The sequence below is a fragment of the Scophthalmus maximus genome, chromosome 12 (assembly GCF_022379125.1).
Source record: "Scophthalmus maximus strain ysfricsl-2021 chromosome 12, ASM2237912v1, whole genome shotgun sequence".
Classification (NCBI taxonomy): domain Eukaryota; kingdom Metazoa; phylum Chordata; class Actinopteri; order Pleuronectiformes; family Scophthalmidae; genus Scophthalmus; species Scophthalmus maximus.
This window is the reverse complement of record NC_061526.1, coordinates 10,115,575-10,139,751: the sequence shown is the minus strand read 5'-3', so window position 1 is coordinate 10,139,751 and position 24,177 is coordinate 10,115,575. Positions and strand designations below refer to the sequence as shown.

Here is a 24,177-nt window from a genome sequence, read left to right as displayed (position 1 = left end):
TGTTTGTCCGTCCTGTTCCTGACTGGAGCTCGACGTGAGGCCCAGTTCTTCAGGGGTATTAATATGTATCTGGGGTAAAAGGGCAGGGGGAGGGGGGGTGTATTTTGGGTGTGAGGTGTGTTAGTCTGTCTCATGTGTCAGTGCACAGCAGAGACTCGAGGCAGCTGCTCTCTGGTGAGTGTCTCCATGTCTCTGCCTTTTCTGTCCTCGTCTTCATCGTCTTCGTCATTTCTATATTTCACATCTGCTACACCTGAGTCCTGTTGTCTTGTGTTGAGGTTTTTAAACTGTGTGTTTCTGATTCAGAGCCGAGGCCTGAGCGAAGGACGTCTTCTGACGTAGAATACAATCGAATCAATTCATATTTCGAATGTTTTTAAGAAGCTTATGACTTTAAATATCTCTGGTGTAGAACATGAAACCGTTGAGAGCACGGTCGCAGGCTTGTCTGGTATTTTTGGAAAGATTTGAATCTGCTCGTCCATGATCCTGCTCGTGTTCAAAGTCAAACTCTCACACATCGAGTTCAGTTCGGAGCTCGAGTGCTGGAGACAACTTCGCTTCAACGGCAAAGATCCGAGCTGCACGAGGTCTGAAAGAGTCATCTGGATCAGTGTCAACGAAAGATGTAGGAAAGAAAAGTCGATCAAATGAGTTTAAAAGATTCACTATTACAAAATGTGTCTCTCTTTCTGTCTCTCTGTCTGTCTCTCTGTCTGTCTGTCTCTCTGTCTGTCTGTCTGTCTGTCTGTCTGTCTCTCTGTCTGTCTGTCTGTCTGTCTGTCTCTCTGTCTGTCTGTCTGTCTCTCTGTCTGTCTGTCTGTCTCTCTGTCTCTCTGCCTGTCTGTCTGTCTGTCTCTCTGCCTGTCTGTCTGTCTCTGTGTCTGTCTTTCTGTCTGTCTCTCTGTCTGCCTGTCTGTCTGCCTGTCTCTCTGTCTGTCTGTCTGTCTGTCTGTCTCTCTGCCTGTCTGTCTGTCTCTGTGTCTGTCTCTCTGTCTGCCTGTCTGTTTGTCTCTCTGTCTGTCTGTCTGTCTCTCTGTCTCTCTGTCTGCCTGTCTGTCTGTCTGTCTGTCTGTCTGTCTGTCTGTCTGTCTCTCTCTCTCTCTGTCTGTCTGTCTGTCTGTCTGTCTCTCTGTCTTTCTGTCTGTCTGCATCTTCACAAACACTTAACATTTTAAAACTATATGTCAGATGAAGTTCTGCGCTCTCGTTAATCTTTGGTTATGTTTATATAAAAAACTAAGTCAACAAATCAGAAATTTAAAGTCATATATTGACATGAAAGTTGAAAAGAGACACGAGAGTGGATCATTGCGAAGGTCTGACAACAGTCGCTCGGTGTATTAAACCTGAAAGTCTCTGAGTTCTAACCATTATTACCCATCATGCTTTGCTCTGACCCGTCTAACCCCAGCGACCTCCACATGACGGCGGGTTCACAGGCCGGTTACTTGTGCTGACAATGACGCTGCCTCTCCGCCGTGCAGGAATGGCCTCCAGCGGGAACCTGTCTGAGGAGCAGGTGCACTGCTCCATCTGCCTCGACGTCTTCACCAACCCCGTCTCCATCGCCTGTGGACACAACTTCTGCCAGAACTGCATCCTGGGATACTGGAGAACCAGCCCTCTGTTCCAGTGTCCCATGTGCAAGAAGTCCTTCCACAAGAGGCCCGACATCAGCGTCAACACGGTGCTGAGGGAAATCGCGGAGCAGTTCAAGGAGATCAGGGTTCGAGGTGTGGACGCGGGGACTGACAGGAAGTGGACGATGGAGAGGAGGAAACGTGAGGACGAAGAGCGGCTTCTGGAGGAGGATAAGAAGCAGCAGCTGGTGGAGGAGGAGCTGGAGTTGCCTCCGTTAATCCCCCCAGTGTCAGGACCCAAACCCTCTCCTCCACCCTCACCCCCGGGTCCACCGCCTCCACTGCCCGAAACATCTCCCCCACCCTCACCTCTGCTCCCTGCTCCTCCAGCTCCTCCTGCCCCCTCCTCACTCCCACACCCGTCCTGGGAGGAGGTGCTGTGCGACGTTTGTCTCGGCGACGGTCGGCCCGCGGCGGTCAAGTCCTGCCTGGTGTGTCTGACCTCGTACTGCGAGGAGCATCTCAAGTCTCACTCCGCCCGGTTCACCAAGCACAAGCTGATGGACCCCGTCGCCAACATGGAGGACAGGATGTGTCCGAAGCACCAGAGGCTGCTGGAGCTGTTCTGCAAGAAGGAGCAGACGTGTGTGTGCGTCCTCTGCACGGAGACGGACCACCGGGCGCACTACACCGTCCCCGTGGAGCGGGAGTGGACGGAGAAGAAGGTGAGACACACTCCCGTCTGCACCACAGCATGACCTCAAGTGAACCTCCAGACTGTAACCGTCGGCCATGTTGTGCGTGACTCTCCGTTGTGCAGGCTCAGCTGAAGAAGACGGAGATGGACGTCCAGCAGATGATCCAGGACCGAGTCAGGAAGGTGGAGGAGATCCAACACTGCGTGGAGCTCAACAAAGTGAGTCCTGCGTCGCGTGACCTCAGACCCTCAGAGAGAAACGTGATCCCACGTGGAAGTTGTGCTTGTGTGTGTCTTCAGGCCAGCGCTCGGCGGGAGCAGGAGGAGAGCGAGCAGGTCTTTTCCGAGCTGCTGCGCTGCATCCGGACGACTCAGGCCGAGCTGGTCCGGGACATGGAGGAGCAGCAGCGGCAGACGGAGAGTCGGGCCGGACGCCTGATCGCCGAGCTGGAGCAGGAAATCTCAGAGCTGCAGAGGAGGAACACGGATCTGGAGAACGTGGCTCGGGCCGACCACATTCACTTCTTAAAGGTGAGCTTCGCTCTGTGACTGAGCTTCTACCCTGGGAGGATTTCAAGATGATTGACATCCACGTCCCATGTTGTTGATGAGGATTCAGACTGTAAGTAAAGATGGACGACGTCTTCTTGTGCTGGTGATTTCATTTGAAGTCTAGTGATCGTGGGGCGGCGCCTCCGTGTCCAAGATGTTTCAGCATGTCGTCCATCTTCTTCCTGCCTTGGCAGCTGTTACATTATTCCCCCCTCTGGTTCTTGGAGGCTGCCAATCACCCTGGAAATAATCATATGATCGCGTCAGTTTAAAAAGTAGATGTTATATTTTAACTGAGGACTCAATCAAAAACCATCCAACTCAAATCATTCAAAGTTTTTGCAACAAATATCGCAGCAACATATGAACAGAATAAACTACCGTGTATTTCAATATTTGTTTCTCAGACGTGTCTGGTGCTGCTTCTCTCTGCAGAGTTTCCCAGCTCTGAGCTCAGCTCCGTCCGTTAAGGACTGGTCTGAGACCAGTGTTCCCACCGACATGTGTGTCGGTATGATCCGGAGGTCCGTGTCCAAACTGGAGCCGATGTTGAATGAAATGATTGAGAAACTGTCCGAGAGCGGTAAGACTTCCTCTACGTCTCTAGAACCTCGTGTTCTTTGTTGTGAAGAAGCTGAGCAGTAAAACCTTCTGTTGTTCACAGAGATCAGGAAGGTCCTGAAATACACAGGTACACTTTGTTTTTGTCTTTGGTTTCTTTTCTCCATCTCGACACTCGGCAACACAATGAACCCTTTGTTGAATCCTCTGTCGTCACCTCGTGTTTCTGCAGCGGACGTCACTCTGGACCCGGACTCGGCCAACCCGTGGCTGCAGCTCTCTCAGGACAGACACCAGGTGAGACACTTGGGCGCGTGGCAGGACCTCCCGGACCATCCCGATCGCTTCGACACGGTGGTCATCGTCCTGGGCCGCGAGGGCTTCACCTCGGGGAGACATTACTGGGAGGTCCAGGTGGGGGACAAGGACGACTGGTACCTGGGAGTCGCCAGGTCGTCTGTGAACAGGAAGGGCCGGATCTCTGTGAGCACCACCCAGGGCTACTGGGCTCTGGCCATGAAGAAAGGTCAGGGGTACCGCGCGTCCACGTCCCCGCCGCTGCCGCTGCCCCTGCACCCCAGGCCCGGGCGAGTGGGCGTCTACGTGGACTGCGAGGAGGGCCAGGTGTCGTTCTATGACGTGAAAGCTCGGACTCACATCTACACGTTCAGAGACACGTTCAGGGAGAAGATTCAGCCGTTCTTCTACCTGTATTGCTGCGACAAGGCCTCCGACACCATCGCCATCTGTCCTGCCAACGAGAAAACTCTGATCAAGCAAAACTAACTAAACACTGAACAGCTTCAAGTATATTTATGATGTATAATGTAGGAATACGAATGTGGTCAAAGAGACGGTTCCACGGATTAGAAAATATAGGAGATTGCTTGTCGGGAGTTGATTAAGATTAATAAGCACTTTCTTGTGAAGCACTTTGGTGCGGCTCAGCCGTCTGTTAATGACTATAGAAATAACATTGACTTGACTTGACTGTCATGTCAGTCTGTCGGATATGAAGCTCCAGGCAGCAGGTGCTCTGCTTAGCTCAGCTTAGCTTAGCATAGTGCAAAGACTGAGACAGTCCCTCCCTCGTTTCCAGTCATAATGCTAAGCTAAGCTAATTGGCCGCTGGCTCCAACTATATTCATTATAGATGATATTTAATAGACATATATAGTGTGGTGTCGATGTCCGTTCAGACTGTGTTGTCCTCTCAGCACAATGTCCTTCACTGACGGGTCAAAGGTCACAGTTTATCTCATCTCGTGCTGTTTGTATCGTGACTGAAATAAATGCTCTTGTTGCCTTTTCACCTGCTGTGTAATCAGGTGTATAAGATGTATATGCTCTTCGCATACATATATATATGTACATGTACAAGAGCTTCTCTGGAATATTTCCGTACCGAAACACTTCACTGTAGTTAATAAAAATTTTTTTAAAATGTTGTGCTCGTTCTTGTTCAGGTGTTTCATGAACAACAAATCAAAGAATCATGAAAAGTATCTGCGTTAATGCCACTGTTTCCTCTACAGATATCTCACGTGTGTGTGTGTGTGTGTGTGTGTGTGTGTGTGTGTGTGCGCGCACTTGCTCAACATGCAGCAGACAAACATTTGAATAGTTTGTTCATTTCCATGCTGACGTGTTTCTTTGGATACAGGAAGTGACCTGACTTGTTTAGAAATGAAACTTAACACAGGGAGGAAGGAGAACACACACACACACACACACACACACACACACACACACACAGAGAAGAGAGAGAAAGGGATTGAAGCCTGTTGAAGCATCTAGACAGCTCAAAGGTAATAACATACTTTTCCATCTTGATGTTTAGTTGAATTGATTCTTTTATAAAATGCTGCGTGATCACCTGTGGAGTAACAGGTTCGTCTGTTTCTTGTTGAGACAAGTTTTGACTTTTTGAAATGTGTCCGGTAAAATAAATCTGTGAAGATAAATACCTCATGAGACATAATGTAATCCATAACTTTGTCCTGAATCGGGGATTAAACTGCTGATTATAGTAAACTGGTAAAGATTTTTCTCACATCAGGTAGAAGCGTGTTTCTGACGTCAGTGGAAGTGAACGACCACGTGTCCAGACTTCTTCCTGTGACAGTGGTTGGAGGATGACATAAGGTTCATTTATCATTTTAATAAGAGAGAAAACTTTCCTCTGAGGTTCTTGTGCCGTGAAGTGAAACGTAGTCTTGCAGATCAGAGTCTGATTTTATTTCCATTGGGCTGAGCTGAAAGATGAAGATCGGAGTCTCGACCGTTACATGTGGTGTTTCTGTCGTCGCAGATATGGCGTCTGTTCCCGCCTCGTCCAGAGAGACCGGTGCTCTGGAGAAGACGCTCACGTGCTCCATCTGCCTGGACGCGTTCGAGGACCCCGTCACCACGGACTGTGGCCACTCCTTCTGCAAGAAATGCCTGAACGCCAACTTTGAGTACAACGACAGGATGTGTCCGCTGTGCAAGAAGCCTCTGAGCAAAACCCCTGAGGTGAACATCGTCCTGAGAGACATCGTCCAACAGCAGAAGGAGGGAAAGTCTCTGGAGACAAACACCAAGTTGTTCACTGGGCGGGACGGCGAAGTGGCCTGCGACGTCTGCACAGAGCAGAAGCTCCGGGCGGAGAAGTCCTGCCTCGTGTGTCTCGCCTCGTACTGTTCCTCCCACCTGGAGAACCACTGTTCCACCGAGAGGCTGAAGGGCCACAAGTTGGTGTCTCCGGTGGAGAACCTGGACGACAGGGCCTGTCTGAGGCACGGACGCCCGCTGGAGCTGTACAGCAGGGGGCAGCAGAGGTGCATCTGCGTCCGCTGTCTGGAGGACGGTCCCGAGGACGTGGTCTGCACCGAGGACGAGTGGGAGCAGAAGAAGGTGAACCAACCCACAGATGAACAGATGAACGTTCATGAAGTCGAGGACGTTTGAAGACACTGACTCGCTTTCTCGTTCGTTACAGGTTCAAATTGAAAACGCCAAGAGGAGATTAGAAGCGAAAATCCAGAGGAGAGAAACACGAGTGGATGAGTTGAACAGATCTGTGAAGAGCTGCAAGGTACGAGGAGGTTTAGTCATTTAATCATAGTTAAACAGAACAAATGAAAAGTAATTATAGTGTCAACACGATGCAGTTACCGACTCCTCATCAGGTGACGTCACAACCAAACAGTCTCTTCTTCTTTGTGGTTTACTCATCAGACAGAGAAAGTTTGACGTTCTTGTTTCCAGGAGCAGCTGGAGAACGAGTGGTGGGACGTGGAGGCCGTGTTCACGGCCGTGCTCTCCGTAGTGGAGGAGGCGCAGGCCCGAGCTCTGCAGCCGCTGAAGGACCGGAGGCAGGTTCTGGAGAAGGAGGCCGGGAACCTGAAACAGGAGCTGGAGGCCGAGATCGGCCGCTTCAGGACGACCATCGCTGAGCTGGACGAGATCTCCACACTCGAGGACCACGTCCACTTCCTGCAGGTGACAGGAAGTTACTCTGAATGACATGTTTTCACTACATCCTTCAGAAATGACCTCCCAATCAAACTAAAGCTATTTTCAGGAGTTAGTCCGAGTCAGGCGTCTGCACACAAACAGGAAGGTTCTGTAGCATCTGTGTAGATCAGCAGGAGGCGGGACATGATGACAACTCCTCACGTCCATCATCTCCTGAAGCTTTTTGCGGTCCTGCTGTCAGCTCGTCTGATCTCTTCGTCTTTCTGCTCATCAGAACTTCCCATCGCTTCACGACCTGGACGACGTCACAGACGGGGCGGAGGTGGAGGTCGACACCTCACTGAGTTTCGGGACAATGAGGAAAACCACGGGACTCATGATGGAGAAGGTTCGACAGGAGCTGGAGAAGCTGACGTCCATCGGTAACAGTTTAACTATCGGTGATTATTGATCGAAGCTCAAATCTTGACTTGACTGATCTGAAATTATTCCTTTGCTTCACAGAACTTAAGAGAATTCCAAAGTTTACAGGTGAGTGATGACTTCTGGTTCTTCCCTTTAAAAATATGTGAAGAAATACTTTTCTTTTTGTTTAAATCATGAAGTTACTTTTCTCTGGTGCTTCACAGTGGACGTGAAGCTGGACCCGACCACTGCGCACCTGCGCCTGGTTCTTTCTGACGATGGGAAGGAAGTGAAAGATGGCGGCGAGGATCAGGACGGGAAAGATGGCGGCGAGGATCAGGACGGGAAAGATAGCGGCGAGGATCAGGACGGGAAAGACGGCGGCGAGGATCAGGACGTGAAAGATGGCGGCGAGGATCAGGACGGGAAAGATGGCGGCGAGGATCAGGACGGGAAAGATAGCGGCGAGGATCAGGACGGGAAAGACGGCGGCGAGGATCAGGACGTGAAAGATGGCGGCGAGGATCAGGACGGGAAAGATGGCGGCGAGGATCAGGACGGGAAAGACGGCGGCGAGGATCAGGACGTGAAAGATGGTGGCGAGGGTCCGGAAGTGGACAAAAGGTCGGAGAGGTTTGACATGTTTGCCAGCGTCCTGGGGGTCAACAGCTTGACCTCTGGGAGGTCGTACTGGGAGGTGGAGGTCAGCAACAAGAGTGGCTGGGACCTGGGCGTGGCCAGAGCGGACGCCAACCGCAAGGGGAAGCTGTCGCTGAGCCCGGACGACGGCTACTGGGCGACCGTCCACTACGAGGACGACAAATACGCAGCTCTGACTGCGCCGCCGCTCGCCCTGTCGCTGCCGCAGAAGCCGGAGAAGGTGGGCGTGTTCGTGGACCACGAGGAGGGAGTGGTCTCCTTCTACGACCTGACGGCTCAGTCTCACGTTTACTCGTTCACCGGATGTTCGTTCAGCCACAAACTTCTCCCGTATTTCAGTCCACACGTAAAACACCAGGACAGAAACTGTGACGCTCTGATTATTTCTGCTGTTGTGAAACCAAGTGAGCAGGAAAAGATGGAGGAGTGATGAAGAGTTGGAGGAGGAGTGATGAAGAGTTAGAGGAGTGATGAAGTGAGAGAGGAGGGGTGATGAAGTGAGAGGAGTGATGAAGAGTTAGAGGAGTGATGAAGAGTTTGAGGAGGAGTGATGAAGTGAGAGAGGAGTGATGAAGTGAGAGAGGAGTGATGAAGTGAGAGAGGAGGGGTGATGAAGTGAGAGAGGAGTGATGAAGTGAGAGAGGAGTGATGAAGTGAGAGAGGAGTGATGAAGAGTTAGAGGAGTGATGAAGTGAGAGAGGAGGGGTGATGAAGTGAGAGGAGTGATGAAGAGTTAGAGGAGTGATGAAGAGTTAGAGGAGTGATGAAGTGAGAGAGGAGTGATGAAGAGTTTGAGGAGGAGTGATGAAGTGAGAGAGGAGTGATGAAGAGTTAGAGGAGTGATGAAGTGAGAGAGGAGTGATGAAGAGTTTGAGGAGGAGTGATGAAGTGAGAGAGGAGTGATGAAGAGTTGGAGGGGTGATGAAGTGAGAGAGGAGTGATGAAGTGAGAGAGGAGTGATGAAGTGAGAGAGGAGGGGTGATGAAGTGAGAGGAGGGGTGATGAAGTGAGAGAGGAGTGATGAAGAGTTGGAGGGGTGATGACGTGAGAGGAGTGATGAAGAGTTAGAGGAGTGATGAAGTGAGAGAGGAGTGATGACGAGTTGGAGGAGTGATGAAGAGTTAGAGGAGTGATGAAGAGTTGGAGGAGTGATGAAGTGAGAGAGGAGTGATGAAGAGTTAGAGGAGGAGTGATGAAGAGTTAGAGTGATGAAGTGAGAGAGGAGTGATGAAGAGTTAGAGGAGGAGTGATGAAGAGTTAGAGTGATGAAGTGAGAGGAGTGTTGAAGAGTTGGAGGAGGAGTGATGAAGAGTTAGAGTGATGAAGTGAGAGGAGTGTTGAAGAGTTGGAGGAGTGATGAAGAGTTAGAGGAGTGATGAAGAGTTAGAGGAGTGATGAAGTGGGAGAGGAGTGATGACGAGTTGGAGGAGTGATGAAGAGTTTGAGGAGTGATGAAGAGTTTGAGGAGGATTGATGAAGTGAGAGGAGGGGTGATGAAGAGTTGGAGGAGTGATGAAGAGTTTGAGGAGTGATGAAGAGTTTGAGGAGGATTGATGAAGTGAGAGGAGGGGTGATGAAGAGTTGGAGGAGTGATGAAGAGTTAGAGGAGTGATGAAGAGTTTGAGGAGGAGTGATGAAGTGAGAGGAGGGGTGATGAAGAGTGAGAGGAGGAGTGATGAAGAGTTAGAGGAGTGATGAAGTGAGAGGAGTGTTGAAGAGTTGGAGGAGGGATGAAGAGTGTCTGTAAACATATTTTAAATCACAAACCTTTAATACATGTTTAAAATAATACATTTTATTTTCCTCTTTTAATCACTTATTATAATATTATGATTATTATCCGATGTGAGGAAACAGTTTGTCATTGTGACTTGCAGACACAATAAATCATATCAGAACAGAGAACTGATGCAGTGAACTTATTATCGCTGCTGATTAATGAAACATTAACTTCTTGTTTCATACAAAACGAAAGTGAAAGAGTTGAGAGAAGAGGAGGAGAAACGACAGAGGGGTCACTCGGACCGAGGAGCAGCGACGTGGCAACAAGTCAACTGCAGGTGAGACTTTATTTCAACTTTGATCTACTTAGGATTAAATATTTAACATAATAAGTGATTGCGTTGTTCAGTGATGTATGAGGACTCTAATGAGTTGAATATGACTTTTTGTTTGTTTTAAAAGTTGTTTGATCAGGAAGTTCAGAACATGATCAGATCAGTTTGGTTTAAACATGTTATGATTATATTTTATTTGACAAATGTTTTTTTCCAGTTGTAATATTGTGTATATGATTTATTAAGAAAACAAACATAATAGTAGTATGATAGAAACATCTCATCTCCAGGGTGAGAGTAAATATCATAATTCCTGTAGTGAAGTCAATATTAACTCATTCATGTCCACAATCAACATAGTGAGACAAGTGAAACTTTTTAAATTTGATTAATCTGATTGTTCTGTATCTTACACTTATTTTTCTTTAAGAAAAAAACCCAAATGTCCCAGTGATCGAAACACTTGATTTTATTTGAACTATGGTCACAATGATACTGGGCAGTGTAACACGCTCTCTGGGCCACTAGAGGGCGACACGACTCCTCACAACTTCACTTCCTGTTGACAAACTGAGGAAACGAAAGTTAAAGGTGAATCAACAGCAACAGGGTGAAGTGGACTTGTGAACATTAAAATCTATAAACCACAGAATAAAATAAAGTAGATTCATATACAAACACAATCAGACACGTGAACCCAGTGGTCAAGTACTCAATATTATATAATGTGACAGTGACACCAGGTCAGTTTCATATTGTGTGGTTATGAGAATGAAAAGTGTGTGAAGTGGAGCAGAGAACGAGTTCAGTGAAAATAGAAACGTGCACAAAAAGAATAGTTGTGGAAACTTTAATCAATAATTTCACTATTCAAATGAACACAAATGACAGAGAGAAAACTGTTTTACCTCCAGAATCCTGAAGATATTAATAATTCTTTTCTTTACTTCAGACAGCGATCATGAGCCTCCAGGTGTGTCACTGCGGCTGGAACAAGGTGACGAGCTACCAGGGCCTGAGGATTCACCAGGGGAAGAAGGGCTGCACGCCGAGGGGGGCCAGGGTCCCGGAGGGCGAGCGCCTGGTGGCTCCGCCCCCTCACATCACCTTCATGAGTCCTGCTTTAATAAACCTGCAGGAGCCTGTGATGACCTCGTCTGGTGAGAGCTGCACTGTACTATCAGGAAATTTTGCATTTCAAAATTCAAGATTTTTTTCCAGACTTCTCTGTAGATTTTCTCGGACCATATTTCATATTAAAATCAGAGTAAAAAAATAGCTAGATGATTATTGAGAGAGATGGAGACAAATCGTTCGTTTTTGTGAAATCTTTTAGACTTCAGCCGGGAAAAACAAATATTTTTCCTTTTTCCAAACTTAACCAGACCTGGAAATTACTAAAATCAAATTCCATACTGTGTAGGAACGATGGTGTCACCATGGCGTCAACGTGGTGCATCTGCATGAAAATAAAGGATAAAGACCTCACTTCTACTGTACAGTTACAGACAGAGACAAAATCTAGTTCTTCCCCAGAATACTGAATATGACTATTTGTATATTGTATTTTTATAGCTTCAAAAGGAGAAAAATCCAAACTTTAATCTTAAAGATCTCCTCCAGTCACGTTTTATGTAATATAAAATAATAATAATAATAATAATTTTGTTGAACATTGTTTACGCAAACACAGACTGGTCCAGCTGGAGAGAGCTGGGGTCGGAGCTGCGTGACGTCAGTCGTCCGGTCCAGCAGGTACAGTAATCTGAAACAATCATAATTTGGATATGATTTATAAAAGTTACAGAACCAATGTTAATGTGACAGTGAACATGGATTCATCACCTCCACCTACAGAATGTGCCAGCGTCTCCAAACCTCTTCAGCCAAATGAGACCTGCGGCCACAGAGGCCTCTTTGATGGACATGATCAGATCACGTACGTTTTGATGATTATTAATTCATTCGTAATGAAACACCACGCCGAACTGAGACAAACTCTCTGAACCTGCAGTGGTAGAAGAGCCGCACTTCTCTGTGGAGCTCCGTGCGAGCTCGGACGCGACTCAGCAAGCCTTCGATTTCCACACTGCTGCACAGGTACAGTTCATTTCTTACATGAAGAAAGTCATAGGATGCATAAATAATACGTGGAAACAGGTGAATATGTAACTGTGGTCAAATAAATCTTTTCTCAGCCGCTCTTCTCGCAGACCCTCGGCAACCAGATTCATCCTGCGGCCGCAGACGGCACAGCGACGGACACGAACAAACCACGTACGAGACCATTTATCATTCATAATTCTATCAGCAACAACAGTAAACAGAAATGATTGTGACCGTGTTTCTCCGCAGACTTCCAGACGCCGCCGCAGTTTCATCAAACCGTTTCCCGCTCGGACAAAACTCGCCGAGCACTCGATTTCAACACCGCTGCAGAGGTACAGTGCATTTATCACATGGGGGAAAAAAGAGTTGCACACTACTGTTGAAAATGACTATATATACAGTATATATGTATTTCTTGGTCTTATTTGTTGTAACCAGCAAAACTTCTGTTGTGCAAAAGACGTAGAACTTGTGGTCCAGTATTTCAGAATGACTTCTGGATCATAAAGTTACTGTAACTGGATTATTGAGAGATCAGGAGTGTATGATATGATCTGACCTTTGACCTTTCTGCGACAGCCCCTCTTCCTGCCGGTGTCACAGACCCTCACCGTCCACGTCCATCCTGCGGCCGCACACGACACGGTGATACAGAGAGATAATCAGTTTCACCAAAGCCAGTGTTCCTCCGCAGACTTCCAGACGCCGCCGCCGTCTCACCACACCGCCGCGACCCGCCCGGACACCGCTCGGCGAGCGCTCCATTTCTCCAGCGGTGCACAGCAGGTGCAGCAGACACCACGCGGGTCAATAGATCCGTTGATGAGGGACATGTTTCTAAAGGTGGGGTTCATCATGACTATAAGAATTGTTTCAAGCTTCGATGAAATGCTTTACTCCTTTCAGACGGAGCAACTGCTCTGGAGTCCTCCGACGACGACCAGCACTCAGGAGGCAGGATGCTCGCTGAAGGAAAGGAAGGAAGAGGAGGAGGCTCAAACACTGCTGAAGGTTTAACACTTCTAATAAAACCAGCGACTTGTCATCAGTTCATTCATAAAACATTCAGACCAACGACTGAGCGCACACACACACACACACACACACACACACACACACACACACACACACACACACACACACACACACACACACACACACACACACACAGCTCAGCTCCATGCGATCTGACAAGAATTATACTTTCTTAAATGCATTGGTTCCTAGGAGACTGTGAATGAGGGATACTTTTAAAACCATATTCCCCGCGGTAGATATGATACCAAGCCACGCCCCCCTCTCACGTCTCATTACAAGTTTGCAGCTGCCATTGTATTCATGTAAATATCTATCTACACAGTTGTGAATATTTTTTTGTGACTTCAAATTCAGAACGAAGGTGTGAATTTTTTTCTGTGAGTGAAAATTTCAACATACAGGTTCAAATTTCTCAAAGTTTTCACAGAGTTTTCTACAGGTTCACAAAGCCAGTGCTTGCATTTTGCAACATATTTACCTTCATATGTTCCCGCCCTGGAGCTCCTCTCTCCGGGCCCGGGTGAAGGACGTCTCGGTGCCGCTGAGTTCGACCCGGTCTAGCGGTGGGTGCGCTCCCGGCTCCCGGCTCTCGGCTCCCGGCTCCCGGCTCTCGGCTCTCGGCTCCCGGCTCTAGGCTCTCGGCTCCCCGCTCCCGGCTCCCGGCTCTCCGCTCCCGGCTCCCCGCTCCCGGCTCCCGGCTCCCGGCTCTCCGCTCCCGGCTCCCCGCTCCCGGCTCCCGGCTCCCGGCTCTCCGCTCCCGGCTCTCGGCTCTCGGCTCTCGGCTCTCGGCTCCCGGCTCTAGGCTCTCGGCTCCCCGCTCCCGGCTCCCGGCTCTCCGCTCCCGGCTCCCGGCTCCCGGCTCTCGGCTCTCGGCTCCCGGCTCCCGGCTCTCGGCTCTCGGCTCCCGGCTCTCCGCTCCCGGCTCTCCGCTCCCGGCTCCCGGCTCCCGGCTCCCGGCTCTCCGCTCCCGGCTCTCGGCTCTCGGCGGTTAGCACTCAGGCGGAATGAGCCCAAAGTCCGAGCGCGCTAGCTTAGCTTAGTGGGCTCTTAGCCTAACGTGCTAATAGCCTAACGTGCTAATAGCTTAGCGTGCTAATATCCTAGCGTGCTTTTAGCTTAGCGGGCTAATAGCTTAGCGTGCTCTTAGCTTAGCCGAAACACACACTTTTATTTCCGTCGCTTCTCCACACGTCATCGACTGTACCTCACTGCGTCACGCGGTCCATAACACACATTGTGACGCACACGATGTACAGTAGATCATTGTTATCAACCCGCGTGCCTTTGACGTGACCGACAGGTGAGCTAACGAACGGCTCTCGCACACCTCCTGCGTCACACCCTCGTTCTCCCGCCCCCCGACCAATCAGCAACTGAAGAACTTGGCGTCGCTTCATAACTGACCAATAGAAAGGTAGAATTCAAAACACACCCACAGCGTCATCTTAGGTTTCTTCAAACTTCTTTATGTTACATTCAATGGCGTAGTAATTTACACCACTCGCCATTTAAACACTGTGTTACGTGTTACAAGAGTGGGAACATGGTACATAATAAAACATCCTCTGGGTTTATGAACAAAATATCACTAGAATGCAAATGTTGATCTGAGAGCACCTGAGCCTCGGTACGGCCTCTAGCATGGCTACAGACGCACTGTCCTGTTACACTATTATATTATTTTTCATGTACATGTTCTTTCATTCAAGGCAAAACAAGCCAGAAGAAGAGCCGAGGTGCAGCAGAGGATTCAAATCAGGGAACTCAAGATGGCCGAAGTCAGATTATCTGTAAAAACCTGCAAGGTAAATCTTGACCTAGACCTCTTCTCTATTTATTTCTTTTTTAAATGTTCTTTAATATTTCTTTGAACATCTCCACTGTCCATTCGTCTCTGCAGCTCAGCTTGGATGCAGAGTGGCTACAGATCAACGCCGCCTTCTCCGAGGTGATGAGCGTCGTGGAGGACGCGCGGCAGAAAGCTCTTCGCCCCCTGGAGAAGAGGTGGGTTGTGTGCAGCTCACGGTCCAGAGCGGCAGCAGAGACGACACATTCTGACCACCTGATGTTCTGCACGTTGACTTTCAGGAGAGGAGATGTGAAGAGACAAGCACACGACCTGGTCCAAAGGCTGGAACGAGAAATCAATCAACTCCAGACGACGATGGACGAGTTGGACAGAAACCCGGCGCTGCAGGTGACGACCCGACGACCCGATGACACAGGAACCTTCTTCTCTCTAGACTCATTTCAATCTGACAATGTGACTTTTAAAATCACACAGATCTCTCGGGAAGAATCTGCAGATTGGAAAAATGAACGTGTTGACACGTCACTCTCCTTCGGAACCTTGAGAACCACAACGTCGGCCATGATGGAACAGATTCACCTGAGACTGGAAAAACTCTCCTCCGTCGGTGAGTCCTTAGTTTTTATCGAGGTAGGAATTTCATCTCTTCAAGATCTGTATCACTTTAATGTAATTTATGTTTCCACAGAGCTCAAGAGAATTCCCACATTTGCAGGTGCGTATCTCATATATATATATATATATATATATATATATATATATATATATATATACACACTGATGATCCAGGCGATACTTTTACATTTTCGTTCTACACACCACACTTCATTGTGCAGGTGCTCCAGTGTTACTTTCTGCGTTTGCGTCACTCGCGCGAGAATTTAATAAAAATACGTTATGTTGTCTCATGTTCATCGTACGACCTGCATCATTCTTCTATTGTTTTCTATTGAAGTGGATGTGAAGCTGAACCCGACCACAGCGCATCAGTGTCTCGTCCTCTCTGACGATGGGAAGAAAGTGCGAGACGGAGCAAAGACCCAGAAAGTCCCCGACACTCCGGAGAGGTTTGACGAGTTTGGCAGCGTCCTGGGGGTCAACAGCTTGACCTCTGGGAGGTCGTACTGGGAGGTGGAGGTCAGCAACAAGAGCGGCTGGGACCTGGGTGTGGCCAGAGCGGACGCCAACCGCAAGGGGAAGCTGTCGCTGAGCCCGGACGACGGCTACTGGGTGATCGTCCACTACGAGGACGAGCGCTACGCGGCCCTGACGGCTCCGCCCGTCTGCCTTTCGCTGCGCGGGAAACCTCAGAAGGTCGGGGTGTTCGTGGACCGCCAGGAAGGTCTGGTGTCCCTGTACGACGTGACGGCTCGGTCACACGTGTTCTCGTTCACCGAGTGTTCGTTCAGGGGCGAGATCTTCCCGTATTTCAGTCCACATCTTGAGAAAAATGGTACAAACTCAGCTCCCCTGATTATCTCTGCTGTGAAACGGAAGTAGTGGTTAATAAGTGTGTGTAAGTGTGTGTGTCTGTGTGTGTGTGTAAATGTGTGTCTGTGTCAGCAGGACGTCTCATGAAGCGTCGAAGCATCTTGGAGCTGAAGATGACGGCTTGTATTTAGTTTTAAGGAGGTTGATTAGGAGCTCAATTGATGAGTTAGATCTTGATCTTGAAATATTCTGTTAAAGGTTTCAGCTTTTTTTGTGTTGCTACAAAACAACACAAATGTTTGCTTCCTTTGATGCATTTCAACAAAACAAATGATCTTTTGTCAATGATTGTGATTGACAGATGGTCTACGTGCATCAGGGGCCACACTGGCAGCAGTGGAACCCACAGCCTTCATCATATCGCTCTGTATCGTGTGAGTCGCTGGACTGAGTGAAGTTTAAATCTGTCGTGATGTTGTTCACGAGCGATGGAGCGATGGTAGGTGGAGGGCGAAGAGGGTGAAGAGGGTGAAGAGGGTGACGAGGGTGAAGAGGGTGACGAGGGTGAAGAGGGTGAAGAGGGTGACGAGGGTGACGAGGGTGAAGAGGGAGACGAGGGTGAAGAGGGTGAAGAGGGTGACGAGGGTGAAGAGGGTGACGAGGGTGACGAGGGTGAAGAGGGTGAAGAGGGTGAAGAGGGTGACGAGGGTGAAGAGGGTGACGAGGGTGACGAGGGCGAAGAGGGCGAAGAGGGCGACGAGGGCGAAGAGGGCGAAGAGGGCGACGAGGGCGACGAGGGCGAAGAGGGCGAAGAGGGCGACGAGGGCGAAGAGGGCGAAGAGGGCGACGAGGGCGACGAGGGCGACGAGGGCGACGAGGGCGAAGAGGGCGACGAGGGCGACGAGGGCGAAGAGGGCGACGAGGGCGACGAGGGCGACGAGGGCGACGAGGGTGAAGAGGGTGAAGAGGGTGACGAGGGTGAAGAGGGCGAAGAGGGCGACGAGGGCGAAGAGGGCGACGAGGGCGAAGAGGGCGAAGAGGGCGACGAGGGCGACGAGGGCGAAGAGGGCGAAGAGGGCGAAGAGGGTGACGAGGGCGAAGAGGGCGAAGAGGGTGACGAGGGCGAAGAGGGCGAAGAGGGTGACGAGGGCGAAGAGGGCGAAGAGGGTGACGAGGGTGAAGAGGGTGACGAGGGCGAAGAGGGCGAAGAGGGCGACGAGGGTGAAGAGGGCGACGAGGGTGACGAGGGCGACGAGGGCGAAGAGGGCGAAGAGGGCGAAGAGGGTGACGAGGGCGAAGAGGGCGAAGAGGGCGAAGAGGGTGACGAGGGTGAAGAGGGCGAAGAGGGCGACGAGGGCGACGAGGGCGAAGAGGGTGAAGAGGGTGACGAGGGTGAAGAGGGTGAAGAGGGTGACGAGGGTGAAGAGGGTGACGAGGGTGACGAGGGTGACGAGGGTGACGAGGGCGAAGAGGGCGAAGAGGGCGACGAGGGTGAAGAGGGCGACGAGGGTGAAGAGGGTGACGAGGGTGACGAGGGTGAAGAGGGCGACGAGGGCGAAGAGGGCGAAGAGGGTGAAGAGCGCGACGAGGGCGACGAGGGCGAAGAGGGCGAAGAGGGCGACGAGGGCGAAGAGGGCGACGAGGGTGACGAGGGTGAAGAGGGCGAAGAGGGCGACGAGGGTGAAGAGGGTGACGAGGGTGAAGAGGGTGAAGAGGGTGAAGAGGGTGACGAGGGTGACGAGGGTGAAGAGGGTGACGAGGGTGACGAGGGTGAAGAGGGTGACGAGGGTGAAGAGGGCGAAGAGGGTGACGAGGGTGACGAGGGCGAAGAGGGCGAAGAGGGCGACGAGGGCGACGAGGGTGACGAGGGTGAAGAGGGTGACGAGGGTGACGAGGGTGACGAGGGTGACGAGGGTGAAGAGGGTGACGAGGGTGACGAGGGTGAAGAGGGTGAAGAGGGTGACGAGGGTGACGAGGGCGAAGAGGGCGAAGAGGGCGACGAGGGTGACGAGGGTGACGAGGGTGAAGAGGGTGACGAGGGTGACGAGGGTGACGAGGGTGAAGAGGGTGAAGAGGGCGACGAGGGTGACGAGGGTGAAGAGGGTGAAGAGGGTGACGAGGGTGAAGAGGGTGACGAGGGTGAAGAGGGTGACGAGGGTGACGAGGGTGAAGAGGGTGAAGAGGGCGACGAGGGAGCTGAGTCTCAAGCGAAGGGTCTACGTTCTGACCCTCACGTCATGAGCTCTTCTCCGTACGGTGGCTGCGCTCAGACACTCTGCTTACCCTCTTTGTCCCGACCTCAGATGATGGAAGAAGATTGTAATTCATGTTCTTTTCTTCATCCATGTTTGTCCTTCTAATGCAAAAGTCATATTGTATAATAATGGGGAGACGTTGATAACACATTGCCCGTCTCTGTGCGAATGCTCTGTAAAAACGAATGGTTGTGGTTCTGTTTGTTGGCTGCATGATGAGTCTTCTCGTGTGAACTCTATATTTTATTATCAGTCATATTAATGACACGGCAGCAAGTTACATGAGCTGGTGAGTTACAACCTTTTCTATATTTTTGTGTTGTTGGTGTAAAATAAAGAAATTAAAAAAGGTATCTTATTGTTCACATCACACATCCATTTCTGTCGACTGGATGTTAAACCGTCCGCGTTCCTCAAAATCTTCTTGCACTTGGTTTCACACAGTGAGACGTTGGACAGCTTCACATGTAGCCGCCCGCTAACGGTCACTTCCTCTTATTCTCATAGACGAGTTGCACAGGACTTGTTTGTGATCAGAATGGATGCTACAGTAATGGAATAAATGGTAAATGGACTGTATTTATAAAGATCTTTTCTAGTCATATAGACTCAAATCGCTTTACAGGAAAGTCACATTCAGACACATTCACACTGTTGGAAGAGCTGTCAGAGGCGATTTAGTGTTAAATGTCTTGCCCAAGGACACAACGGCAGGTGGACTGGGGAAAGCTGGTATCGAACCACCAACCCGATGGTTGGTGGACGAGCGACTCAACCTCCTGAGCCACAGCCTGCATGCTAACTTCAGTAGAAGCAAAGAAGTGGTCGAAGTGGGTGTGGCTACTGAGTCCAGGGTGAGTCCAGTGTGAGGCTACTGAGTCCATCTTCTGTATCGACTGAGTGGCCGATACAGAAGATGGTCGCAGGTCACGTGACCTATGAGAGCGTCAGCTCTTTCTTATCTCAGGCCTCATCTGTACAGTTGCTCCCCTGCGGTGCACTTCCTCATGTACCAGGTGTTGGGACACGCCCACTCACGATCACACACAGATAAAGTGACGGATACGTTTGGAGCATTTTGATTGGCTGTCAGTCTCGTGGCTCTGGGATAAAAAGACTGGTCGCTGCCAAAGGGCAAACGAGAACAAGACTCATCATCCTCATCAGATACGGATCCTCTCCAGACCAACACGACAAGGTGAGGAAATGTCTCTCCTCCAGCATGGATCATATTCAGATCAGTACATGAGGTGTGATGTGGACTCAGTTCCCTCATCATCAATTTATACTATATATCCAAGACTGAACATGAAATATTCAAGTATCAGTTTCAGGCACGTGTGATAATCGTTTATTCAATATGTGCTTTCATGCGCTGCCTATAACAAATCATTTTGTTGGGTGTATTCATATTGTTTTGAACGACATATTAGTTCAACTCCAGTATTGTTTCTCTGTCACTCTAGAGAAAATGAACGTGGTTCTTCTGACTGTCGTCGCCGTCGTCACTGTGGCCGCTCACTCCAACAAGCCCTGTAGTGAAGACAAAGATAATGTGGTGTATGATGACTTTCTCAACAGACACATCTTCACAGGAAACATCGAATCTACGAATGTGACACAATGGCAATCGTGAGTTGCATTTCATCATTAATCGTGGTCTTTTGTTAGAACCAGGAATTCGGACCTTGGCTGTTTTATGCTTCACTTTGTATTTAATTGTCAGTTTTTTTACATTAACACATAAAACTGGAATGTGTCTCAGTAGAGCTGCTCCAGCTGATGACTTCAGTTTGGTTCTGGGATGTAAATCATGTAAAAGAGACTCTGTTAATAATGTGCTGTGAAATATGGATCTCATCATGCAGATATTTAGATGGAAAACAGCTCACTGGCGACATTTACAGACGCACACAGTCCTTCATCCATGAGGATAAGATGGACGCCGTTCTGAAGATCTGCCAATCCGGCCTGCAAGTGAACAACAGCAACTTGTGCATCAGCGAGGGACAAATGAATGTTTTTGAAGTCCAGTTAGATAAAAACGCCAAGAGGGTCCAGTCAGTACAAAGAACGTGATTGTGGCCTGTGACAATGTGGATAATCAATGCCGCCCAGTCCATTTTGAGGCAAGGAAACACAAACCAATGCAGCCCCACACAACATGCCAGCCTAAGCCTTGGTGGTTACAGCTCTGACCTGGTGCAGGTGGAGGTTTGATTCCAGGTGGTCCCTGTGTGGGCCCCTGGACAAGGCCCTTAGAGCTACTGTCCCTGCCTCCTCGACTGCAGGTCAGCAGAGTGAACGTAACGCATCCATTCATCTTTCTATCGCGCTTAGCTAAACAACATGTGCTTGTTAATGTGAATAAAGGTCTGTTGCTGTGAAGGTGCTGGACGGTTTGTGTACGCTGGATTAACAGCAGAAAACCGCTGCACCATTCAATATCAGATCAGCTCAATTTGCTCTGCAGCATCTTTTAATATTCCAGTTTGGTCCCCGCTCGCTTTTCTCCACAACATTTTCAACTCATATTTCCTCTGTGTGTTCTGACTCACTGTGAAATGTATCTGGACCCGGACGAGTGTGAAGAGGAAGTGCATGTGTCTGTCATCTAATGTCAACGCGCAATAAAATCTTACAGCATGTCATTCTTGTGATGTGTGTTGTTGTAACTGACCACGTGTCATCACACCCCTCTACATGCATGTGTGATCATCCATCATCATCATTCATCATCATCATCCATCATCATCCATCATCCATCATCATCATCCATCAATCACCCATCAATCATCCATCATCATCATCCATCAATCACCCATCCATCATCATCATCCATCAATCATCCATCCATCATCCATCATCATCATCCATCATCATCATTCCTCCATCATCCATCAATCATCCATCATCATCATCCATCAATCACCCATCAATCATCCATCCATCATCATCCATCATCATCATCCATCAATCACCCATCAATCATCCATCATCCATCAATCACCCATCAATATCATCCATCACCCATCCATCATCCATCCATCATCCATCATCCATCAATCACCCATCAATCATCGATTATCATTATCAATCATCCATCCATCATCCATCATCATCATCATATGTACTCATGTTATGTCGTGATGTGTGTTTAAAGAACATGTCTTCAACACTGAGCTTTTCAAAGAGACAACCATGAACATGAGACTCAAAACGTGATGATTACAATCAGATTTGAAAAATGTGATCAAATGACATTAAACACAGGAACTCATTGGAGCAGAGGAGAGTTGTAATGCTGATTACAGCAGAGAACAACGACCTAACAAAGCATCTTGTCAATGACGTGATCACATGTTCAACCTCTGCTGAGCAGGAACCCACCAAACGTCCGCATGTGCATCCATGACGAACAGCTGGTCGCGTGCTGCAGCTGGATCAGCGCGGCGTTATTATTATTATCATTATTATATATTATCATTATCACTGTTGTTTTAATGAAGCCATTTAGTCCATAAATCATCTTTTCATCAGCCAATAAAAACTCTGTCTTTATATTCATATTTCATATTCCAGTGCTTCTCCTTCACTCCACAATCAAACACATTTGGAAGGTGTGTGTTTCCTGTGTGATGTCATGGAATATCGTATGAATCAAATGAATTTCATCGAGCACGGTTTAGTCCCAACAGGAAAACAATGGTAAGAGATGGAAATGATAATTCAGCCTGTAGAAGCGGAACATTAGGGTTTGATGTTGATGATGAAGATGAAGAGGGTTACACACACACACACACACACACACACACACACACTGTAATATATTTGATACCAACAGCAACAAACGCCATTTGCTTCTAAGTATTGTTTTTAATACAAGAGCAGAAACAAATGATAAAAGTCACTTGTTCCCGTGCTCTCCTCGACCTCTGACCTCTATGGAGCAGAACCCACTGAAGGGGGTCAAGCGTAATGTTTGCCAGACGTGTGTATTTGCCTTCATGCCCACGAACATCTGGTCGCCCTGCTGCAGCTGGAGCAGCGCGGCGTTGCCTCCGTTATCCGCCCCGTCGTGTGTCGTTCTGTGATCGGAGGTCGTCAACACCAGCTCGTTGTTCTTGAAGAGCATCAGGTCGGCTGCACGATCTCCTCCAGCGTGATAAAACAAGGGGAAGTAGTAAACGCCGGAGACAGGCGCAGTGAAGATTCCTGCAGAAACAACATGGACATGATACATTTGTTCGTACATGACCATCAGCTCTCTGTACAGTATCTCACAGATCACATTATTATATATGTACCTGATGTACCTGTGGGACATACGCCATCAGGCAACGCCAACGTTTTAAAATAGTAACATTTTAATGACATCATCGTGACACGATGAGGAACGATTGGTTCAATAATCTGTGGATTGTGTCTCGAATCATATTGATGCAAAAGTTGACGTCATTTTCTATTTCTGTTGTTCGCACCATATGATCAGACGTTGTTTTGGTCAATGATTCTATAGGATGCAGAGATACTTTGAAAAAATATGTTTTTGAACTATGCATGATGTCACTTATCATATGATATGATTGGAAATTATTTTACACACACACACACACACACACACACACGCACACGCACACGCACACACACACACTTTCGACCAATCCTTGGCCTTGGCATACAAAGACACGCCCTTTTCATTATTTTATAATCCTATAATCATAAAGAAAAACTGCAGAGAAAAACAGGAAAAATAATTTATATATATAATACATATATATGAATTATAATGAGTTCCCAAATAAAAACAACCAACTTGTTTTACATATTTCTATCAATATGTAAAAGTTTTTTTCACCTATGTTTATATTTATTGATGTTTTGCGTTATATTTGACTCGTGATCATTTAGTTTTCTCCACCATGGTATGTTACATGTAGTTGCAGTTTCATATTCTGAGCAGAAAATTCAACCCTGGGACTAATGCTGTGTCCCCACACTGACAGGTTACTGTACTTCCTGTACCTGTGAACTGATTGTAGGCGGTGAACAACTTGCTGTAGATTAATGTTGTGTCTGTGTGGAACGGTCCATCGTGGTTCACTCCGTCCATCGCTGCACTGAACATCACAGGACTTTGTTCTGTGGACGCAACAGAAGAAACTGTCAATAACAACGCTCCTTTTTTATTTTTGATAAATGACCCCAACGTGGACTCAAGCACACGGCATGTAGCACCTTCACACTTCAAATGTCAAACTCAAACCCTGAAGAGCTTGAACAAAGTCTTCACTGAACCTTTGCTTCTCAGCTCTTCGATCTGTTGTCTGCTCTGCTTCACTTCGTTTTCCAGAGCTGCCACTTTCTCTCTCAGGAGGTCGCACCCGTCAGGACGACAGGCAGGTGCCGCACGTCGAACCGGCCAATCAGAGTCCACGTTGGTGACAGCGGAAGTGGCCAGAGTCGGGCCACAGAACATCAACGACAGTAGATCGATCGATGGATGGAGACACACACACACACACACACACACACACACACACACACACACACACACACA

General features: G+C 48.6%; 4 protein-coding genes and 2 long non-coding RNA genes across 21 annotated transcripts; 4 read left to right on the top strand and 2 right to left on the bottom strand.

Annotated features, from left to right (window-relative positions):
* Positions 1 to 123: 123 nt before the first annotated feature.
* On the top strand, positions 124 to 4,831 carry si:dkey-46i9.6 (E3 ubiquitin-protein ligase TRIM7). Of its 4 annotated transcripts, none has more exons than XM_035617977.2 (7): positions 124 to 174; positions 1,488 to 2,308; positions 2,404 to 2,499; positions 2,581 to 2,811; positions 3,268 to 3,415; positions 3,497 to 3,523; positions 3,626 to 4,831. In XM_035617977.2, the coding sequence occupies exons 2-7, from the start codon at positions 1,490 to 1,492 to the stop codon at positions 4,177 to 4,179; spliced, it is 1,875 nt and encodes a 624-aa protein (XP_035473870.2). In that variant the 5' UTR covers positions 124 to 174; positions 1,488 to 1,489; the 3' UTR covers positions 4,180 to 4,831. The 4 variants fall into 4 exon arrangements, with proteins under 4 accessions (XP_035473870.2, XP_047192066.1, XP_047192068.1 ...); XM_047336110.1 differs by having other exon boundaries at positions 125 to 174; positions 1,415 to 2,308; XM_047336112.1 differs by lacking the exon at positions 124 to 174 and adding an exon at positions 299 to 628.
* A 224-nt stretch (positions 4,832 to 5,055) lies between these two features.
* Positions 5,056 to 8,429, top strand: LOC124850822 (E3 ubiquitin-protein ligase TRIM39-like). Of its 3 annotated transcripts, none has more exons than XM_047336115.1 (8): positions 5,056 to 5,201; positions 5,705 to 6,288; positions 6,374 to 6,469; positions 6,643 to 6,876; positions 7,127 to 7,274; positions 7,357 to 7,383; positions 7,482 to 7,553; positions 7,662 to 8,429. In XM_047336115.1, exons 2-8 carry the CDS (start codon positions 5,707 to 5,709, stop codon positions 8,345 to 8,347), a joined length of 1,845 nt encoding a protein of 614 aa, XP_047192071.1. In that variant the 5' UTR covers positions 5,056 to 5,201; positions 5,705 to 5,706; the 3' UTR covers positions 8,348 to 8,429. The 3 variants fall into 3 exon arrangements, with proteins under 3 accessions (XP_047192071.1, XP_047192069.1, XP_047192070.1); XM_047336114.1 differs by adding an exon at positions 5,453 to 5,538 and having other exon boundaries at positions 5,090 to 5,201; positions 7,482 to 8,429; XM_047336113.1 differs by having other exon boundaries at positions 5,057 to 5,201; positions 7,482 to 8,429.
* A 769-nt stretch (positions 8,430 to 9,198) lies between these two features.
* Positions 9,199 to 16,946, top strand: LOC118288647 (E3 ubiquitin-protein ligase TRIM21-like). 7 transcript variants are annotated; one of them, XM_047336104.1, is made up of 14 exons: positions 9,200 to 9,977; positions 10,927 to 11,134; positions 11,668 to 11,729; positions 11,832 to 11,913; positions 11,989 to 12,074; positions 12,173 to 12,251; positions 12,330 to 12,415; positions 12,663 to 12,926; positions 12,990 to 13,094; positions 14,831 to 14,926; positions 15,022 to 15,125; positions 15,210 to 15,538; positions 15,620 to 15,646; positions 15,887 to 16,945. In XM_047336104.1, the coding sequence occupies exons 2-14, from the start codon at positions 10,936 to 10,938 to the stop codon at positions 16,429 to 16,431; spliced, it is 2,064 nt and encodes a 687-aa protein (XP_047192060.1). In that variant the 5' UTR covers positions 9,200 to 9,977; positions 10,927 to 10,935; the 3' UTR covers positions 16,432 to 16,945. The 7 variants fall into 7 exon arrangements, with proteins under 7 accessions (XP_047192058.1, XP_047192060.1, XP_047192063.1 ...); XM_047336106.1 differs by having other exon boundaries at positions 9,204 to 9,977; positions 12,663 to 12,869; positions 15,887 to 16,944; XM_047336105.1 differs by having other exon boundaries at positions 9,207 to 9,977; positions 12,663 to 13,094; positions 15,210 to 15,318; positions 15,406 to 15,538; positions 15,887 to 16,944.
* Positions 10,426 to 13,820, bottom strand: LOC124850826. Of its 3 annotated transcripts, none has more exons than XR_007031767.1 (3): positions 13,600 to 13,820; positions 10,883 to 13,049; positions 10,426 to 10,544 (listed from the first exon to the last, which is right to left on the bottom strand). It is a non-coding gene; the product is annotated as an uncharacterized LOC124850826 (long non-coding RNA). The 3 variants fall into 3 exon arrangements; XR_007031768.1 differs by lacking the exon at positions 10,426 to 10,544 and having other exon boundaries at positions 10,809 to 11,739; positions 12,643 to 13,049; XR_007031766.1 differs by lacking the exon at positions 10,426 to 10,544 and having other exon boundaries at positions 10,809 to 13,049.
* A 1,485-nt stretch (positions 16,947 to 18,431) lies between the features above and the next one.
* On the top strand, positions 18,432 to 21,268 carry LOC118290481. Of its 3 annotated transcripts, none has more exons than XR_004786424.2 (4): positions 18,432 to 19,182; positions 19,319 to 19,815; positions 20,084 to 20,249; positions 20,486 to 21,268. It is a non-coding gene; the product is annotated as an uncharacterized LOC118290481 (long non-coding RNA). The 3 variants fall into 3 exon arrangements; XR_004786425.2 differs by having other exon boundaries at positions 18,432 to 19,471; positions 19,600 to 19,815; XR_004786423.2 differs by having other exon boundaries at positions 18,432 to 19,815.
* Positions 21,269 to 21,656: 388 nt separating this feature from the next.
* LOC118290467 (collagen alpha-1(VIII) chain-like) lies at positions 21,657 to 24,156 on the bottom strand. Its single transcript, XM_047336128.1, has 2 exons — positions 23,643 to 24,156; positions 21,657 to 22,832 (listed from the first exon to the last, which is right to left on the bottom strand). The coding sequence occupies exons 1-2, from the start codon at positions 23,743 to 23,745 to the stop codon at positions 22,525 to 22,527; spliced, it is 411 nt and encodes a 136-aa protein (XP_047192084.1). The 5' UTR covers positions 23,746 to 24,156; the 3' UTR covers positions 21,657 to 22,524.
* Between the last annotated feature and the right edge of the window lie 21 nt (positions 24,157 to 24,177).

Bases quoted from the DNA above. Each gene is read 5' to 3' on its own strand.
- LOC118290467 (XM_047336128.1), bottom strand. From the start codon at position 23,745: ATGTTCAGTGCAGCGATGGACGGAGTGAACCACGATGGACCGTTCCAC. The intron at 22,833-23,642 runs GTACAGGAAGTA...TTGTTTCTGCAG, and splicing joins CGCCTACAATCAGTTCACAG to GAATCTTCACTGCGCCTGTC.
- si:dkey-46i9.6 (XM_047336110.1), top strand. From the start codon at position 133: ATGTGTCAGTGCACAGCAGAGACTCGAGGCAGCTGCTCTCTG. The intron at 175-1,414 runs GTGAGTGTCTCC...GTCTAACCCCAG, and splicing joins CTCGAGGCAGCTGCTCTCTG to CGACCTCCACATGACGGCGG. The intron at 2,812-3,267 runs GTGAGCTTCGCT...TTCTCTCTGCAG, and splicing joins ACCACATTCACTTCTTAAAG to AGTTTCCCAGCTCTGAGCTC.
- LOC124850822 (XM_047336113.1), top strand. From the start codon at position 5,707: ATGGCGTCTGTTCCCGCCTCGTCCAGAGAGACCGGTGCTCTGGAGAAG. The intron at 6,470-6,642 runs GTACGAGGAGGT...TCTTGTTTCCAG, and splicing joins GATCTGTGAAGAGCTGCAAG to GAGCAGCTGGAGAACGAGTG. The intron at 7,384-7,481 runs GTGAGTGATGAC...GGTGCTTCACAG, and splicing joins GAGAATTCCAAAGTTTACAG to TGGACGTGAAGCTGGACCCG.
- LOC118288647 (XM_047336103.1), top strand. From the start codon at position 10,936: ATGAGCCTCCAGGTGTGTCACTGCGGCTGGAACAAGGTGACGAGCTAC. The intron at 11,914-11,988 runs GTACGTTTTGAT...CTGAACCTGCAG, and splicing joins GATGGACATGATCAGATCAC to TGGTAGAAGAGCCGCACTTC. The intron at 13,095-14,830 runs GTTTAACACTTC...CTTTCATTCAAG, and splicing joins AGGCTCAAACACTGCTGAAG to GCAAAACAAGCCAGAAGAAG.